The sequence below is a fragment of the Homalodisca vitripennis genome, chromosome X (assembly GCF_021130785.1).
Source record: "Homalodisca vitripennis isolate AUS2020 chromosome X, UT_GWSS_2.1, whole genome shotgun sequence".
NCBI classification, from domain to species: Eukaryota; Metazoa; Arthropoda; class Insecta; order Hemiptera; family Cicadellidae; genus Homalodisca; species Homalodisca vitripennis.
Window position 1 is genome coordinate 77222293 of NC_060215.1, and position 16654 is coordinate 77238946.

A 16654-nucleotide genomic window follows, 5' to 3' on the forward strand; every position below is an offset into this window, starting at 1 on the left:
AACTCTCGTTGGTAGAGCCTCATCCACACCTCCTTTATGAGTTTATTCCATGGTTGTAGATTTATTATCATGCTGCATCCTCAGTAAATCAGTGTTGTTATTGTGCCAAAGAGGGGCCAAACAACTAACCACACTATGGACAGAAAGAGACTCACTTACCCGTGATTTAAATTTATTTACTGTAGTGTAATAAATTTTCAGATATTGGTTATTAAACCATAAATAAGCAACGAGATGACCTCTTCATTATTATATCACTCTCATGTATCTGTAGCAATGATGAACTATTTATGATCAAGTCTGAGATGTTTTTTTCAATGACTCCTCTCACCAGCCAGTTAACAGTAGCATGTATATGTCGCAGTCAAGTAAATTGTTCTGCTGGGGAAAAATCACGCTTTTAAAGGTAGCTTGTTCAGAAGAGACACGCTTTGATAGTTTATTGAACATTTCTACGGCTGGTTTTAAGTTGTATTGTTTGGTTGAATGAAAATAGTATTGTCAGTTTTAAGATAAAACAACAGACTCCAGTGTGTGCCTGAACCCTCCCCTTCTGTTACCGCATTATGAACTGGATTAAAAATGTAGCTTTTGTCTTTTAGCGGAGATAGCACCAAATTGATATCAGTGAAACTCCTGATGGCATGGCTAACCCCTGGGTCTATAAAAGCAGTATTGAGAGCTTCCATTTTACAGTTGTTCAAGGTTTTAAAATATACTTCAATAGTATCGTCGGTTATCCATTCATTCTCTAAGAGAGCAAGACTGTAGCTACTATTGTCTATGGTTTGACAGCCAATGCTTTGTTGATTTATTTTTGGTTGTGTATTGTTGGGGAAGGTAGTATACACATTTCCTGGGAAGAGTTCAGAAGCGATTTCAGAATTTCATGTTCTGTTTTCAAGTTATTAAGTTCTTTGGATACATTCTCATGCGCTGAAATCATTTCACTTATCTGCTTGTCGGCACTGTTCATAAGAATTTTAAGGTGTTTTACTTCTTGCAAGGTATGTTTCAATTTATCTGCACATTTATGCTAATCCTCTTCAAGTTGAAAAATAAGATTGCTTTGGAGTTCTGCACCGGTCTTAGCTTTCCCATGTAAAAAATTAATTTTACTAATCAATTCAGTTTCCATCCTCTCCTTTTCCTTTGCTAAGACATTGTTTTTATTTTCCATTTCCTGTATTTTGCAATCCAGTTCTAAATTCACATTTTTTTCATAATTGTTTAATTGGAAAATTTGTTGCTTTAATTTCTCATTTTCTTCTCAGATAAGGTACCAGCTGTAGCAGCGAGTGAGAGTGGAATTAATATCAACTTCGTTCGCATTGCCAAGGTTCTGAATTTGTTCCTTAAAACTAAACTAGATTTGCTGCAACAACTGTGACAAGGCAGTAAACTCAAAAAAAGCATAGTTCGCCAGTAAAATCGATATCATTTAACGATATTAAACGTACGCGAAAACACCCCAGATACCGTTTTCCCCGATATGAATGTCACAAAATATTCTTGTGATAGTCATCCACATTTGAATCTGGGATGCCGACTCGAATGATACACACTAGACGTGTTACATCAAAGGAGGCAACAGAACACTCTACTTAGATTTGTCCGGCGACTTGCTTCCACCAGTCGAATTGATACACTATTTAGATGCTAGTAATGTTGGTGGTAGTCAAGGTGACTTTCTGAGAAAAGATGGCGAACTTATTAAGGTATGACAAAAACATGAATAGAAATTCTGGTTTTGGCGTCAATGTCGTCGCAGAACGATTCATTGGATGTTTTATACCAACTTTTTCATTGAACAAGTATTAGTTACATTCTTCCATGATAAACCAATTTCACACTCTCGCCAATAAAATTGACATAGTCAAGAAAAGCATTACAATAATCAACCTGCTCACTATGTGAAAGTTAAACATTTATTCAACGAACTATATGATAAAGTGACTATCTTCGACCAGAGCTCCCCCAACAATAATCTCAAAAATGAGTTGTAATAAGTACAAAAAATATAATTTATCAGTGATGGTATATTTAAATAAGCTATGGTTAAATGAATTTGATTCCAAGAAAGCTGATCCCCTTTAAAATGTGTGGCCGCCAAGTTTTCCATGATGTGTATGTTTTTTATTTTAGAACCACAGTCTCGCAATAACGCAGCACGAGGTCGTTTAACTCTGCCCTCATACTCGTCCTCACCCTTTTTGTGCTCTACTAGTCCCATCACACAAAGACATGGGAATGAATTTATCCATAAATGTATCGGCTAACATTTGAAGAAATGAGCTCTTGTATTAGAGAAGGGGGCTTCTGAAACAGGTATTTTAACTGAAACACGAAATGTAATGTTATTTTGGACCATCCCTATGCTTTTTATTATACTAAGTATAGGAAGAAAGTAAACAGTGTTATAACAAGCCCAGGAGATTGGTAGAAAAAGGGGGAGTGGTAATGGGAGGAAGACCGGCTGTGCTATGCTGATTACTCTAAAAAAAATAAGATTTCACACAATTCCTTTCGCTTATTGTGCATCTTAATTGTACTTTTGCCTAGAAATGTGCTAAAGATAGCAGGGTGTGGTCAGTGTGCCTGAATCATTCAATCAACAATGAATTATTAATGTCCCAAAATCCTGAAGGTCAGTGTAACCATCTTATAACTCTTATGTTATTGACTCGCCAAATTTGTGTCTCCATTGTTACTAGGTCATTATTACTATTCTTTTGTATCTTTTTGTACGTTGTGTGTTTTATCATCCCTAAAATTATGAAGAGGTGACCTGAAACAAACAATAGATATAAATTGTTTTTTTTTCTTACTTTGCTCTGATTAAGCATAGCTATCAAAATTTTGTTGTATAACAAAATAAATTAGCAAGTTTAAATTTAATACAAAACAACTAAGTTACTAAGCCGATAGGAAAAATTGCTGTTCAAACAGCTCAACTGTCTCAAAATCATAGTTACTGAACTTAAACAAAACAAATATATTTATGAAAATTTTATTTTAGGATATATTTATACATTTTATGAATAGACACTTGTTATAAAAAGTGTCTACTTATCTTGACAAAAATGTACTTCATCTGCCCCTTAATATTATTTTACTATACTCTATTCTTATTGCAATGTACCTATACCTTCTTTTTGACCACCAGTGGTTTGTATGTTCAGGGCCTGTTGTGGGCTACAGCAGCAGTGGCTATTATGTTTACTGACTCAGAATGCCAATTGAGTACACTGAGAAGTGGAGAGCCAGTGAGAGAACTTCTGTTGTTAGGAGCACTTAGTCTCGCTCTAACATTCATCAACATAGCTTGCATCTTCATCATGGGTATTATTGTTCTCAAGGTTTGTTTACTTCTCTTTTTATGTTACTTAATCTTAAAAAAAAGATTACTATAGGAAACCTCTTGCTATAATAAGATAAGAAACAGAGCAGTTCCTAGAAAATGTGATACCAGGGCAAGAATTTATGAGGCTCTTCCTGTCTTCTGGCTAAGCAATGTATTCAGGCCTAAGATGAGTTGTAAAACTAGAATTGGATCATTGCAAAAGGCAGAATTTGAGAAATTTTGAAAGTGGCAAAGTCTAATCCGACCAACTTTAAAAACTTGTTAACCAATTTTGAGAAACATTTTCCCTCGGTACCAGCTATCAAAATGTATGACAATTTTGTATGACTGTATTGTGTTCATAGTACTTTGATTCCATGGACTAATAATCACCTGACAATGAGCTACTAAGATAACTCCAAGGTGGTGAACATATCTATTATAATCAAATGGGGGCAATATGTATCTTTGCCAGGCACTCTCAACGTCGTCTTGCACTCCCACAGGCTGAAAAGAGATTTTAAGAACTCCTTCCTGCGAGGAATTTGATTGCAATAATGTTTTTTGCTATCGGCAAAAGTACTGTTTTAATAGCAATAGAAATTGAAAAATAGTTGGTATCTTATAAATCTTTTATACTTTATTGTTTTTTTATGTAATGAATACTTTTTTGTTAATATTAAAGCAAATCATAAAATTATCTTTTTGAGTTTTCCTCTTATTCGTTATAACCTATATGCAAAGTTAATCTCAAATAAAATCAATGATTCTCAGCTGAAAACTCTGTTGACGAAATTGAAAGATGTTGAACAGGAAAATGAGATTTTAAAGAAGGAAAGTTCTCAATTGAAAAACAATTTTAATGAATGTCAATCTAAATTGGAAAATCTACAGCAATATAATCGTAGTAAAAATATTCAAATCAGTGGAGTTCCTGAATCCTCTTATGATAAAATGTCAGAAATTGTGAGCAAAATATTGTCTTTAATTAATGATTGCATTCATTTTGAAAGTGATTTGCAGGCTATGCACAAAATTCCTATAGCGTGTACCAAAACCAATAATAGTCCATTCTACAAACAGACAACAGCGTGACTCCTTAAAAAGGGCAAAGCAAGTTCTATTTCTCCTACTGACTTTATACCAAATGCGCCAAGTACTAGGGTTTTTATGAATGAGCACTTAACACCAACTAATAAGAACTTCTTCCAAGCTAAAAAATTAAAATCTATTGGATTTAAGTGTGTTTGGCCCTCTGATGGAAAAATCTTTATCAGAAAATCTGTTGAAGACAGGAAGGTTAGGGTTATATCTGTTAAGACCTTGAACAGACTGGCTGGTCAAAATATTGAGAGCCTCAGCAGCAGCTATATGTGAACATTTATTATGCACTTGCATTCATTCATGCATGCATTCTAAAGTACACTTCTGTAGTTTTGTCAGGATTTATCACCAAGTCATTTAATTTGCTGTAGGCAATGGCATTTTGTAGAGAGGAAACAGAGTTATTATACAATTCTTCAGCTGAGCCATTTCTTAAAAGGAGTGTTCTATCGTCTGCGTACATTGAGGGAAGGAACCTTGCTGTGGTCACCTTCTGTGATCTCAGCGAGGCCTTCAGTTGGGTTTCTCATGAGATACTTCTAAACAAGTTGCATCATGTAAAAAACCAAGCTTTGCAAATTTTCAAATACTATCTACATGATCGTAAACAGTATGTCACTTTTAACAATATTTATTCTACTTGTCTGGATGTCTCTTGTGGTGTGCAACAGGGCTCTGTCCTTGGACTATTGCTTTTCCTGGTTATGATTAATGACCTAGGTAAGAATGTGCCATCAGAGGTTGTCTTGTATGCTGATGATACCACTATCATCAAAAAGCATTTAAGTAGCAGCCAAGCATTGGAAAATTCAAAATTAAATTAAAAATTAGCTCAAAAATGAGCTCAAAAATGGGTGGCTGCAAATCAATTGGTCTTAGATGAAGAAAAAACAAGTACTTTTATATTTGGCACAAAAGAAAAATCTAATAAAAATTTTCCAAAATTTCTGGGCTTAACCCCAGAATATTTGTCAGAATATCTTTGCTCTGAAGTGCTTTAGTGGTGAATTAGATAGGGGCAATCTCCGACAGGCTTACTTTGGGATGTTTCGGACCGATATTAATTATAGTCTGATTGTCTTCATTATCACAGGAAATATTTATAGTACAAAAGTACAAAGCTGTAAGAGTCATAGCAGGAGCTACTAAACTTGAACATTGTAAAGAATTATTTAGAAACCTCAGGCTTAATACTTTGTTTTCCTTCTACATTATTGAATGCTAGTTATATATAAAAAAGTACCCTGAGAAAGTTCAATTAAGAAATGAAATACATTCTTATGATACTAGGTTGCCTTGTTGATGTACCATTTCATAGGTTAAACAAAAGTGTTAAATAAAAGTCATTTATCATGTCCTGCAAGTTATTCAATAAAATTCGTTTAACTGTAAGGCCGTTGAGATACTTTATAAGTTTAAGAAGAAGATTAGTCCATTTTTCTTAAACAAGCCTTTTACTCAATTAGTGAGTTTGTATATGAACAATAAACTCAAAAATCCCAATGTTGCCTATTATTGTTATTATTGTTGTGACTTGCCTTATACATTTGTAATGAGATGTCTCTTTGGTGAATAAATATTCTATTCTATTCTACATTATGCAGCTGGTACTGTTGTTTTGAATGAGCTAGGAGATCATTAGTCAGCAGAATGAACAGAATGGGTCCCAGCACAGATCCCTGTGGAACTCCTCTTATAATTGGTTTAGGGTGTGATCTGAACATGCTAGTGAGGTTAGATGTTGTATGCTTAATCTCCACAACTTGTGATCTTCCTTTTAGGTAGCTGTAAAACCACTTGTTTCCTAAGCCTCTTACTCCCAAGGCTGCAAGTTTTTTTGAGATAGGTTTGTGTCCCAAACAGTCGAAGGCCTTGCTGTAATCTAGAAATACGCAGTTACAAATTATCCTTCTTCTATACCATAATCAAACATGGTAGTGAATTGATTTACTCTTACTTTTATTCTTCCTTTGAAGGCAAGCAATTATGGACTCAACCAAGCTTATGATGGCAGATAAAATTGATTTTCCTTTGATAATGTGCTTGGAATATACCTTGGACATTTTAAGTTTTGTAGGAAACTGGTCTAGGGAAAACAATTTATTTATGACTGATGTAAGAGTTTGACTCAATTCTTCTGCGCAATGCTTTAGTTTTTGAAGAGTATTCATCTGTATCACTGAATGATTTATTTTTTAGGCTGTTACTTGTTTTACTTCTTTCCATGTTGTGGAATTTAGGTGAAATGGTTGTATTAATGGGGTGTTTAGATCCTCTCATAGTCTGCAATCTTCCAATCGTTGGTTGTTTTGCTGTATCATCAGTTCTGCTATTTCAGTAAAATAAGTGTTTAGTTGTTCAGCTACCTGAATAGGGTTGTCTACCACTGCATTGTTAATGTTTAGCTTAGGACAGGTTTCAGTAGATTGTTTAGCATGGCTCTCTGTATTTATTAGGTCCCATACACCTTTGGACTTGTCAGATACCGGCTGTATTTCCGAGTATTTACATTTTGTTGAAGTGCTTTTAGTTTATTGCCATACACCTTTTTTATAATTGCCATAGTTTCTCTGTCTTGTACCTTTCCAGTTATTTCATGGGTATGTAGACTCTTAAGGAGGCAGCTTCCATCTCGGCTGATTCTTGGTCATAATAGTGAACTGATTTACTGATTGAAGGCAAGCAATGTCAAGGGCAGTCCGTAGTACTCCTTCAAATATATTGAATGCTGACTCTGCATCTTCAGAATTATGGACAGTATCCCAGTTTTTCATGGAAAGCAGTGACTTGAGCTAGTCGATGTTTCTCTTTCCTATTTGTCGCCGTAGAGTTTGTGTATTATTATAATTTTTACTACAGTCCATGCTGCACATTTGAGCTGTATGATCTGATAGTCCAGTTTGTAAAATTATTGAACTAAGGTCATGTTCTGGAATATTAGTGCATATACAGTTAATTGAAGTGCTTGTTTCAGGTGTAATGCGAGTTGGTGGTAAAGGGAACCTTCTTATGTTTTGCGTTGCCAGCTTGTTGTCAAGCATTATGTGGTCTGGATGGTTGGGTTTTAGTCTATCAATATTTATGTCTCCTGTCATAATAAACAACTTATTATGTGCTTGACTATGTTCCAGGATGTTTGATAGAATATCCAAGCTAGTTTGAATGTTTACTCCAGGAGGGAGGTAAACACCTAGGAGGTAAAGATGCTTCCCTCTGATTGTTATGTGAGCCATTGCAGCCTCGAGTAGTTTTTTCTCACAGTAGGTAGTTACGTCAATATCTTCTATACTGTTTATTAAGCTGTCTTTACAATATATAGCAACTCCCCCCAGTTTATGTTCTTTTCTGCAGTATTCAGCTATGAGAGTGTACCCTTGAAGTTTTGTGTTTTCAATGTCACTGTGCTTGAGACCGTGTTCTGTTAAGACTAAAAGGCTGGGACATATTTCACATAGTAGATAATTCAGCCGGTTTATTTTTGAAATCAGACCTCTTATGTTTTGATGATATATTGTTAGGTTGTCACTTTTCTCTGCTGAGTGTTGCCTAAAAAATAGTTTGTTTCAATTGAATCATAGCATTGTGAAATGTTGCTACTGCATGCTTCTGTCTTTCCTTTTGACGTCACTGAAGATGTGATTGAAGAAGTGAGGGTCCTATTATGTGTGTCATAAACATTAGTATACCCAATCTCTGTTATATATCTGGATTCATACTTTTAAATTAATATTGAAATGTATGCTGTTAAATTTTCATAGGTTATACTCTTATTTATATAACTTATATTGTTGAAAACATAATATATATTATAGTAGAAGTTGTTATACAAATCAAATGTTTATCTTGTTGCATTGTCCATAGTCTATTTTTGTTACTTGCTTCAAGGTTAGTATGTTATAGTAGTTTTTATTTTAGTTTTGATGGTTTGTAAGTACAACCTGTTAATCAAAGTAAGAAGTAAAAATTAATGAAATGAACCTGTGCTACCAACTGCCATGGACTATAATATAAAGTACATTTAAATAAACCTGTTCTCACACAAACTATTTTGTTGCTTGGGATACATATCTACTGATGTGTTTGTAATATTTTTTGAATAAAGAAACTTTAACATGAATTTGAACTTGACATATAGGGTGTGCAAAATGTCTGGCACACCCTGATATTTTTGAATCATAGAGGACCAAATCTACAAACTTTGCACAATGCTATATGGTTATTTTCAATTACTTTTATATGTAATAACCATCACACGGTTATATTGGTGTGGGAGGGGGGTAGCTGTGGGGAGTGCCTTAAAAATCTTAAGTGCAAGCCTAGGTCAATATGCATATCATTTGAAAGTCTATAATTAGAACATAATGCCATAAACCACGCTTCAAGAGCATTTTTAATTACAATAGCAATAAGAAAACAAGGTAAATATATGACTTTTCAACAGTCTATATTTTGTATAGGAGAAATGTTTTAGGGATTACTTTAAATAGATGATTTTGAGTACATAAATTTGATAAACGTTGAAACTTTGAATATCGAACTTTGGTTATTAAAAGGAATATTTGGAAATAACAACAAATTAAAAACAAGACTGTGACAATTCGGCACAACCAAACGTCTCCCTTCATGCTCACGATTTCGAATATAGGATCCGACAAATAAAATCAAACTACCTACTGCTGTGCAATTGTAACAGCATATTCAGGGGCCCGGGAAGTCTTCCTCTGTAAACTGTTTGAAAATAATAAACTGATACAATGGAGTATAGAAGGACCCAACATAACGTAACAAAAGAATTATCACAAAGATGGATACATACAGTCACAGATGGCCCTTTGAACTTTTGATTTAAAATGAGTTCTTCCTTCACCAAGATAAATCTATGTACCAGGTTTCAAGTCTCTAGGACTTTTCTATTAAGAGGTATCACATAGGTGGACGAATAATGATATTTTTAAAAGACCCTGTCGGGTCCTTAATAACACAGACCTCTGACAAAAGTATCATACTGCTTATAATTTTGGCATTGAATAAAATTGAAAATTTTATGAATTTTTAGTTCTAAGAATTAAAATATCTGTCCACCGATTTAAAAGTACTAAGTTTCTGTTCCTATTAGGTACTTCCTTCCTTAATACTGAAACAAAACTGCAGTTGCTTTAGCGAGCACGCAGTTGGAGACTAAATATGGGTAGTAATGGTTAGGATTCTTACAATCACTTATTTGATTAGAACCTAATTTAGTTTTGTTATAAGCATGCTTGCCAATGCTATATAATTTTCAACAAATAAAATTATACATTACTTTTAATCTGGCATTATTCACTAGGCCTACTTGATTGGTAACTTGTGACAAAGTTGATATCAATAAATAAAATCAATATAGCTTGTGTCAAGCTTGGGAATTTCATTAGAACTAGAACCCCATTTGGGAGTATTCTCAGAGCAGCTGTCACTGTTTTCCAAGCGTATCACTTGGGGGTTGGAAAAATTTCTCTTCTAACTGTGTACTTACCTGTACAAAATGTAATTGAGTTATAGATTTCATATTGTGCATGAATCTTCAACCTTGTAAAGGTAATCTTCAAGTTTGATGATAAAACATGTCCCTCTTTGAGATTTAGCTGAGTGTTAGCGAATCTTTACATTCCACAGAATATCTTGAAAACAGGATGAGCTATAGAAATGAAATTTATGCATTAAACTTTATTTTTACATAGGCAACATGCAGTTTAATGACTGTGGATATCCCTCCATAATATTTGGCTGAGCCTATCACTCATGTAGTTACCAACATTTCTGTTCTATAGGTTTGTCTGCTTTTCCATTTGTTTATTCACTGAATATCTTGAGAATGAACTAAGTTATAAATTTAAATTCTGCATTAAACTTCAGTCAAGCCTTTTTCCAAAATGTGGTATGGTATACTTCTACATTGTCCATCGCTACGTAGTGGATAAGGGCCTAGATTTATGCACTGTATTAAGTCTTGATTAGTACATGAAATAATGGTTGAAAAAGCTGTTTTGTTTCTGTACAGTCTCTGGATTACTCAACTTAAATCTTACTGTGCATCAGCATACTCTATTAACTCCCTGTCCACTTTCCACTTAGAACAAATACTTGTACTAAAACTATGTACAACTGTTTGAATGTTTGTTTGTGTGGTATTTACGGAGCAGATATTTATTATACAAATGTTTTAAATATATATACAAAAATAACTGTTATTGAGGGGTCTTAAAAATGAAAGGGGTGCGAAGAGGGGTGGCCGATTAGGGGGGCACCAAAATAAGTTATTACATTTGTTAAGTTTCTACCTCGGGCCATCCCTGCATATATTTATCAGATTTACGTTGTATTTATTTAAACTTTGGCCTTGGCATCATCTGTAAGTGGGTGATCTCCATAATTTGGCTTAGGTGTTCAATTTTCCAGTAAAGTTCATATGCAAAACTTCCGATTAATAGTTAGTTCCAGCTAGGAATGGTTCTTGCATGATTGTAGCCATTTTATAGTTACCTGAAAATGAGCACTCATTTATATCTATTAAAATCAGTGTATTGATATTATTGATAACTGTTAATATATTCACAGTTTTCTTTCAATAATAATGACCACAGACTCCATACATTATTTCACGGAGTGGAAGGTCATACTGGTAACACAGAATGTTTCCATCACAATATAACCATAAAACATAATGAAGAGAAGTAGCCCCTAGAGAAAATACTATGCAATATCAAGACTTGAATACTGTAACATTTTTAATGTTTTGGACCGTTGAATCGCCTGTAAATGTGATGTCTCCAAGTATATTACATTAGGTGTGCTCTTTTGCACTTCAATTCAACAACCTAAGTTCAGTTTATGGAAGTTCCATTCTGATTGTTTTCTCTTATCTAGAGTATTCGTAAGTTCCTTAAAAATATTTTGATGAGACTAAACCAATCACTACTCTATTTCATAGGGATTACTGGATCATGCCAATTTCATCACTGGTAAAAGTTGTGATGGTATAAACAATCTCCAGCAGTTTTTTATTGTATTGTCCATGTGGAGTGCCATTTAGAAGAATACATGCGCACCCTTTAAAATTTAAATGGCTGCAAGATATGTATACAAAACTAGGAGGTGAATTTTAGAAATCGCTGCTTGCTTGTATTTGGTTCTATATAAAAAAATGTAAACAATTAAATACCTATTATAAAGTGACTTGGCTAAATTTCATATTATGGCGTGAAAATAGAACACCTTAATAGTAGTAATAATTCTGTTTGTATCTTGTTTTTGTTACTTTTCAGATTAAAGAAGTTACTCCACAAGGCTCTAAAGATTACTCAAAATTTCTTTGGAAAGAAACAATCCAGATGACACAGGATTTTAAGTACAGTTTCTCTCAGTCTGCTGACAGGTATAATTATATACCTTCATTATTCATAAAGCTATTGTGCAGTTCAATTTTTATAATGTTTTTACCATGTAAATATATGGTAGAAAGTGGTTATCTACAATAACAATATAATAGGTGAATCATAATGAGATAGAATGTATTTATCTGTATTACAAATAAGTCAAAGCCAATGGACAACAAAATTTTAAAGTGAATATAGCTAGAATTCTAAAAATGTTATATTATTTTATATCTAAAACTCATATTGCCAACTTTTTTATTTTAAGAAATATTCCATGAGTGCATGAAATTGATGTTATGTACTTGTCCAAGAATATTCAAAGGAACACTGTTTTTTTCATAGTTACAATCTTATCTGGACAAAAGATTAATTGACTGAATTATGATTATCATGATTATGACTTACGATTTTCAGATGATGTTTGTGTTATTGATTGTTTAACTGCATTTTCACCAAAGACAGCTCAATTATGAGTTAAACTTTCTACGTTTACCCAGTAAGGAATGTAAAAGGTCCCCTGGACCCAAGATTTTATTTTAAAATATAAAGATTTTGCTTATACAAATCTGTCTACATCATATCTGTCATTTATGTCTCAATGAGATCATGAGTTTTTGAATGGTGTGACCATGATTGAACTTAATGAGGACCTTACTTGAAATCTAAATATATCAAAATGAATGAGTGCCAGCAACAAAAGAAAAGATATCGCAGATTAGTAACTGTAGGTTGCTCTCTCTACTCTGAAACCATGCTATTCTGAATCAAGAACTTTGGTTATCAAGGGTTAAAATTTATAAGGAATTACTGATAAAAAAAAAAAAAAACATTAACTGATTGATTGTTGATTGGGAAAAATTAAAAATATTATAAGACTCCCCCTTTTTTAAAGATTAGGGCTAAATAGCTCTTCTTCAGTATAGATTATGAGGGCTCATGTTAAATAGGCATGATATATTTTTGGAGTGCAATATGAGTGCAACTGACATATTGTACTGTCTTAGCTACATTCGAACAATATTACAACAATCTAATAAATTAAAGAAGCCAAAGTAAACAATAATATTAATTTGTAATTGTAATTGTGAATTAATCCCTCAAGAAAGGGTAGTGTCTTAAATAGTTTACTTGCAGGAAGACAGAAACTTGAAGAAAAGGGGCGAGTTAAACTTCCAAGGAAGTTGGTTATCTTACATCCATGCAAAGACTTGGGAATGTTTACGGATTCTATTTCGAGTTCAGATTGATTAAAAAAGTTTGCTGTTAAAAACGCCAATTAGTGTTTATTATTTTGATCTAATTGGTGATTAATCATTTCTCAAGTCTATTATAGATGACACTAATTCTAATCCTGAAGAAGTGGTTATGTCTTCTGGTGCCTGAATAATTCCTGTAGGAATGATATAACATTACCTGAATTGAAACGGGTTTATGACATGAGAATGGTCAAAGTACTAAACATCCAACACTATTACATTATTCAAAATGTATTTAGCTCAATTTATGTCATGAGACAAGTCTCTACTTATTTTGGAATGTTTACATTATACCTTTATTTTAAATACAAAACTCATTAAACACACACACAAACACACACACACACACACACACACACACATTGTGTGTGTGTGTGTGTGTGTTTATGATATAAAAGGGCATCAATTTAAATAATTCTAAGAAAAAATAAAACATGAACAAAAACTAGGAACATTCAGTTTTCACCATTGAAACACATATTTATTCTGCAGCGAACGTGTCAATAAGTGTGTATTTCAACAACAAATATTTACTCACATGTGCAGCAATTTACCTGGAAATACTGTAAGTCCATTTCACAATAAAACTTAAAGAAAACTAATCAACTCAAGAAATCATGATCATGACAAGAAATAAGCTGTAACTCAAGGAACATACCTGCAATCTAATCTCAAGCAGTTTAAAGAACTTAAGTCTAATGAAATTGCAATAACAAGGCTTACTCACACTACAAAGTATTTTAAATTTATGTAACCAAGAAACTTTACTGGAATTACTGAATAAATTCAAACCATATGGTGACAACTGGAAACAGTGCTGATAGTGAAATAAATTGAAGGAAACAGAACATAAACTAGAAATAAAATTAAAAAGGCATTCTGAGAACGAAAAGAAGCTGAAAAATGAAATTGACGCTTTAAAAAATAAGCTATTTCTCCAAGAAAAAATATATGGTGAATTGATAAAGGCATATGAAAAGCTCGGAAATGTGTACAGCTCGTAACACCTTCAAAAATGAATTAAAAGGTATGACCAAAACCATTAGATCTTTGGAGGATGAAAACAAAATTAAAGAAGGTGATATTTCAATACTAAAGGGAAATGAAATAATAAAAAATGAACTGTTAAAAAGGGAAGAAAAATATAAGGAAGAAATCAAATTACTAACTGAACAAAATAAAAGGCTGAAATTGGAGAAAAATACTCAATCTCAAAGTCTAAAAGTTGGACAATCTAACACAAACAATGATGTAACGGTCAGTCTGTCACTACTGGAGGGTGAATGGATCACCGACGATACAGTTAAAATGTATTTTGATCTGCTGGAAACCTGCATAGAATGTAACAACATTTGTTTGATGAACCCTGCAATTATGCTTGTCATGAAATATCTTGATAGCAACAAGGAAGTTCTAAATCAGTTGAACCTGAGGGAAACATCACACATACTCATACCTGTAAATGATGCTCAATTTACAGGCGAAGGACCTTATAGTATAAACAGTAAAGGCATGGGAACCCATTGGAGCATGCTTCTGTATGTTAAAGAAAATAATCAATTCTTTTATTTTGATTCATTAGGGACCTACAACCTTCAGGCAGCTGAAATATTAGCCGAAAAATTGCTCAAGCATATTGACCTGGATATAAGAGTAAATCTGAAGATTTGTCCAACCCCACAACAAAGCAATACTTATGATTGTGGAATATACATGCTGCTTGTAGCTGAAATGATATTGGCTCAAATCACTAATTGGCCAGTTAATGATGAAATTGAAATTCCAACGCTAAGTTACTTGGATATATGGACTAAAAGAGCCCAGCTCTCATCAGTTATATACAATAAAAACAGGAATAACACGACACATCTAGCCCCCTTGTTTTTAAGAGAAGCTGGCTCAAAGCTTTCAAGCAAACTGAACATTAATAAAAATGTTTGTACTTGCCTACTCATGCTAATAAAGAGATCAACATGACTTGTAAGACTTTACCAGATGTGGAAAAGCAAAGAAATTCAAACTGGACGACAGTGAAGAAAAGAAAGGGTACTAGAGCCAAGAAAACCTCTACAGAAAAGCACTCCACTCCTCTGACTAACAAATATCAACAACTAAGTGATGAAGAAAAAGAAGAAAATACCACCAATGACAGTAAGCTTAAAAATGTTAGAAGAACTTATGATAACAAATCTAAGTACTACTGGAGCAACCCTACACTAACAGGTGAAATAAAAAAACAAAGGAAAGAAACTTATCTCATTCTTGGGGACTCCATGCTGAAACATGTATTTGTACCAAATGCGAAACTTAAGTTTTTTAGGGGAGCAACTGCTGCACAAATGAGCCAAGCGATGGACAGTATGGGTAAGATGACAAAAGACCCGCAAGCCGTTGTACTTCACTTTGGTACAAATGATTTAGATTGCTTACAAAATGCAGAAGATGTCATGGGAGCCATGTATAAGTTGATTAAAAATGCCAAAAACACATTTAGAAACACAACCATATTTGTGAGTAGTATTATCAGAAGAAGGAGTTTACCCCATTCTCTACTACAAAGGACAAATAAAAACATATGATGGTTGTGTCAGGATCTGCAAGTGGTATACGTAGATAGTGGAAAATATATCAATGACTCTTGCCTTGCAAGAGATGGGGTGCACCTGAACAGGAAAGGCTCTGACATTCTCGGCAAGGTTATTAACAAAGTGGTATTATTAAGTACAAAGTTGAATATGAAGAAAACCCAATCGGAAATACCAACAAGTGGAAGCTTTTTAGATGTTGACTCGCAGTTCCACTTCTCGCCAAAGAACTCAACTGAACATCGTCAACAGGCTCAGAAGAGAGACTTCACATCCACACCCAGAACTGACCGACTCCTCTCCACTACTACAGCTACAATGCCAGGTCATCATGGTGCTCAGGAGGTACCAGGGCCACACACCTCACACGGCTGCGGCGACACACTACAAGCAAACCAATGTGCAGAAATCAGCTGGATGGATATGAGCAGCTTTCCTCCTCTACCAGACAGCAGTGGTGGTGTAGTGATACATGGGCATTATAGTGAGAGTGTTAATGATAGTGATTACAACAAACCACAGACTTATGACAACAATAGTGTAAACAATGGAATTGTAGATACTAAGGAGCTTGTAAAGGAACACTGTATTTTGGATAACAGTATTTTTTTAGGATGACAGCCAATCACTCAAACTCGAATGTAAGCAAAACTAGTATCGGTAACAGATTTACAAAAAATCAACAAATGTTTATTTTAAATTTAAATATTTGAAGCTTGTTAAAAAAGGTCAATAAACTACAATTAAGTTTGGAATCGCACCAACTAAATCCAGTGATCATTAGTATATGTGAACATTGGCTCTCACCCTAGAATTTTGAACTTGTAAATAAATTAATAGATTATGAACTTGATACAATATATTTAAGAAAAATTTTAAGTCATGGGGGTGTCTGTCTATTTGTGAGGAAAGATGTTCCTATTACAATTAGGGAAGATTTGAATGAGATTTCAG

At 33.8% G+C, this 16654-nt stretch overlaps 1 protein-coding gene across 2 annotated transcripts in view; it reads left to right on the forward strand.

Moving 5' to 3' along the window:
- Positions 1 to 16654, forward strand: part of LOC124369234 — an 80499-nt gene that overhangs the window by 43398 nt on the left and 20447 nt on the right. For both annotated transcript variants that reach the window (XM_046827114.1, XM_046827113.1), the window contains exons 9-10: positions 3183 to 3359; positions 11749 to 11858. In XM_046827114.1, coding sequence (XP_046683070.1) covers positions 3183 to 3359; positions 11749 to 11858 — 287 coding nt within the window. The remainder of the gene's footprint in view (positions 1 to 3182; positions 3360 to 11748; positions 11859 to 16654) is intronic.